General features: G+C 47.4%; 1 protein-coding gene across 1 annotated transcript; it reads right to left on the reverse strand.

The window, feature by feature from the left end:
- Positions 1-413: 413 nt before the first annotated feature.
- LOC128483984 (acrosin-like) lies at positions 414-2245 on the reverse strand. Its single transcript, XM_053460305.1, has 5 exons — positions 2164-2245; positions 1647-1845; positions 1170-1435; positions 850-995; positions 414-677 (listed from the first exon to the last, which is right to left on the reverse strand). Exons 1-5 carry the CDS (start codon positions 2243-2245, stop codon positions 414-416), a joined length of 957 nt encoding a protein of 318 aa, XP_053316280.1.
- Positions 2246-3058: the final 813 nt, after the last annotated feature.

Consider the following 3058-nt stretch of genomic DNA (forward strand, 5'->3'; position numbering starts at 1 on the left):
GCCCTTTATCACTCCCATAACCCCTGTGTTCCAATGGCCCTTTACCACTCCCATCACTCCTGTGTTCCAATGGCCCTTTATCACTCCCATCACTCCTGTTTTCCAATGGCCCTTTATCACTACCATCACTCCTGTGTTCCAATGGCAGGTTGTGTTCGTTGACCCAAGTTTAAGTTTAAAAGGCTGATTGATGGTTAGAAAACCCTTTTGCAATTATGTTACAGCCAGAAATTTCCTCAGTGACCCCAAACTTTAGACGTACAAGAAAAGGACACGTCTTATTGATGCATTTCTATTTATTGGTTTATTAATCTAGTCAATCAAGTCTACTAATTGCTGACATGTAATAATTCTCTCCTGTAAGGAGACGGCTCAGATGTGATGGAATCTTCTATTTCTGGAGCTCTCGGGAATCACAGGGTTTTCATGCCAGCTTTGCTGATTTTCTCAGCTAACTTTGGCCAGATCTTTTTCATGGCCTTCATTTCCACAGGTTTGGATGCAGGTTTCTGGTCCTTGAAGATATGTCCAACGATCCACTCGAGGTAGAACTGAGTGGAGGTGTAAACTCCAGGTTTCTGCTTTCGGGCACAGCCGGAGCCCCAGCTGGTTACGCCGACCACCATGTAGAACTTGGCTTTTTGTCTTTTGCACATCAAAGGTCCTCCACTGTCCCCCTGCGTGATTCCAAGTAAAGAAAGCGTTCCTTTATACAGACTGTCAATAATTACCATTATCTCAGCTGTTCCTCGGCACAGTTTTATGAAACAAGTACTGTCCAGGATGCTGAAAACATTAACAATGTATCATCACTGAGTAAACGGGGCATGTGGCCACAAATCGGCTTACCTGGCAACTATCGATACCTCCCTGTTCATACCCTGCGCACAGATTGTAGCCACGCACACCTCCGTTATACCAGGTCGGGCGGTTGCAGCGCTCCGTGGGAATCAGATTCACGGGAGCTTCTTGGAGAACGTCCGCCGATTCCTCAGCTGGAGAGAAAAAGATTTATCAAATGTATCGCTGGCCTCAGAAATCTTTGAGTCCTTTACAAACCTAAAGACAGGACGCCCTGCCCCGTCCTAACCCCATGCCCCTTCCACCCCACTCACAATAGGGCCACTAGACATATATATGTAAAAATCTATAGCTAGAGCTGTGCTTACCTCCTTCTTTGACGACACCCCAGCCTGCGACGTAGCAGTCGTCCATTTTGCTTAGAATCGCTTGTTTGGCGGGGAGACAAGCCGGCTGAATATACTCATTAAAGTCGATCCGGTTGTTTAATCTGAGTAAGGCGATGTCATTGCTCTTAGATTTTGGGTCATACTTCTCGTGTACAATCAGCTCTTTGATGGTTCTGATCTGAGTCTTTCCTCCTATGTCTGATAGTCGGTTGGCGCCAAACACAAGTCTCCAGGAATAATATTCACTGAATAAACCAAAGTACATTCTGTTAGTGATCCATCAGCTTCATTACTAGATGACGTATAGGAAGGGGTCTGGGCTTCCAAAAAATAATTGTGTACAATGCAGACATTTAGGAAATAAATATACTCGTGATTTCTCCTAAAGAATAGATGACTATGGTTCTGGTTCTGGGATTTATGTTTCTATTAAAATATATACAAAAAATGACTTACTTGCCAAGATCCTTAAAACAATGGGCGGCTGTCAGAACCCACAAAGGATTCAGGAGGACGCCTCCACATAAATGATGATACTGCTTGTCGCTGAACCCCTGGATACTAACTAACCAGGGCCAGTTACCGGGCTCCGCATCCTTTCCCCCGACCACGCGGGAGCCACGGAAATCCTCCACTAGGGGTCTGTTTCCACAAACTGAAATACAAAGAAAAAGACATTTAAGGAACAGGAGCTTTCTGGTTTAAAGTAAAATAACTAAAAAGGATGTATAAGTTACTGGAATCCATACATTATATACTTTAAAGAATAATGTAAGGTTTAAACGATTTGACAGTTACACACATGAATCTGTTTTAAAGTAGTACAAATGGGGGCAGTTGGGTTAAACAGTTAAAGATAACAGAATAACATTTTAAACTATAAAACATCCATAAATTGTAATGTAATAACAGATAAACTCACCTCCATATCCAGAGCTTTGATGTCACGCGCGCCGCTGTACCTACCTCTGACGCCAGGGCTGCCTCGCCTGGTCCCGACTCCTCCGTCGCTGCGGTTCCCGCCGTGCGCACACGGCGGTGTCGCGGTCCCGCATCTTCTACCTCTGCTGGGACCGCGTCTGCTCGCCGTGGGCGCGTCAGTGCGTCTCCCTCGCGTACCGAAGGGGACGCGGGTATGACGCGGCGCAGGTCCGCATCGGGCGTACCGCTGCGTACACTGCGTACGCGGCGTACGCAATCTACGCAGCGTACGCAATCTACGCAGCGTATGCAATCTATGCAGCGTACTCAGCCTGTGCAGCGTACGCGACGTACGCAACGTACGTAGCGTGCGCTACACAGCTGTTTGCAATTACTCTCCTATTTAAACGCCACTTTTCTCTCCTGTCTTCACCCGTTCAAAGTGTAATACTTTTTGGGTGTGCTGATTACGTTATATTATCTTGAATTCCTTGTGTACCGACCTTTGCCTGTTTTTTGACTACGATTCTCGCTACCTGCCTACGACCTCGGATCTGTTTACCCGTTTTGCTCCTATTCTGCCTGCCTCGACCTCGGAAACGTTTGACCTCGCTGCCTGCCTTTGCCCTTTTTGATTACGGACTGTATACTGGACTTCTCTACAGTGCTTATCTGCATAGTAGGATCCTTCCTCTCTCCCTGACCCCGTGACAGTTTTGAACGGGTCCTAACATGGATCCCGCGGATATGGCGCGGTTGCAAGCCCGCCAAGACCTACAGGACCAGCGTCTGGCGGCGCAAGCCACCCAGCTACAGTCCCTGGAACAGAAGGTGGATGCCATGACGGACTTGTTGCGTTCTTTGACGTCTCTCCCAACTGTGGGAACACCCCATCACAGAGACGCTCATCACGAGGACACAGGTGCTGTTGCCAGGCTCCCTCTGCC

This window comes from Spea bombifrons, chromosome 3 (genome assembly GCF_027358695.1).
Source record: "Spea bombifrons isolate aSpeBom1 chromosome 3, aSpeBom1.2.pri, whole genome shotgun sequence".
NCBI lineage: Eukaryota > Metazoa > Chordata > Amphibia > Anura > Pelobatidae > Spea > Spea bombifrons.

Coding starts and splice junctions, on each gene's coding strand:
- LOC128483984 (XM_053460305.1), bottom strand. CDS start 2,245: ATGCGGGACCGCGACACCGCCGTGTGCGCACGGCGGGAACCGCAGCGA. Junction 1,846..2,163: donor CCAGGCGAGGCAGCCCTGGC/GTCAGAGGTAGG, acceptor TTTGTATTTCAG/TTTGTGGAAACAGACCCCTA. Junction 1,436..1,646: donor TGTTTTAAGGATCTTGGCAA/GTAAGTCATTTT, acceptor TGGTTTATTCAG/TGAATATTATTCCTGGAGAC.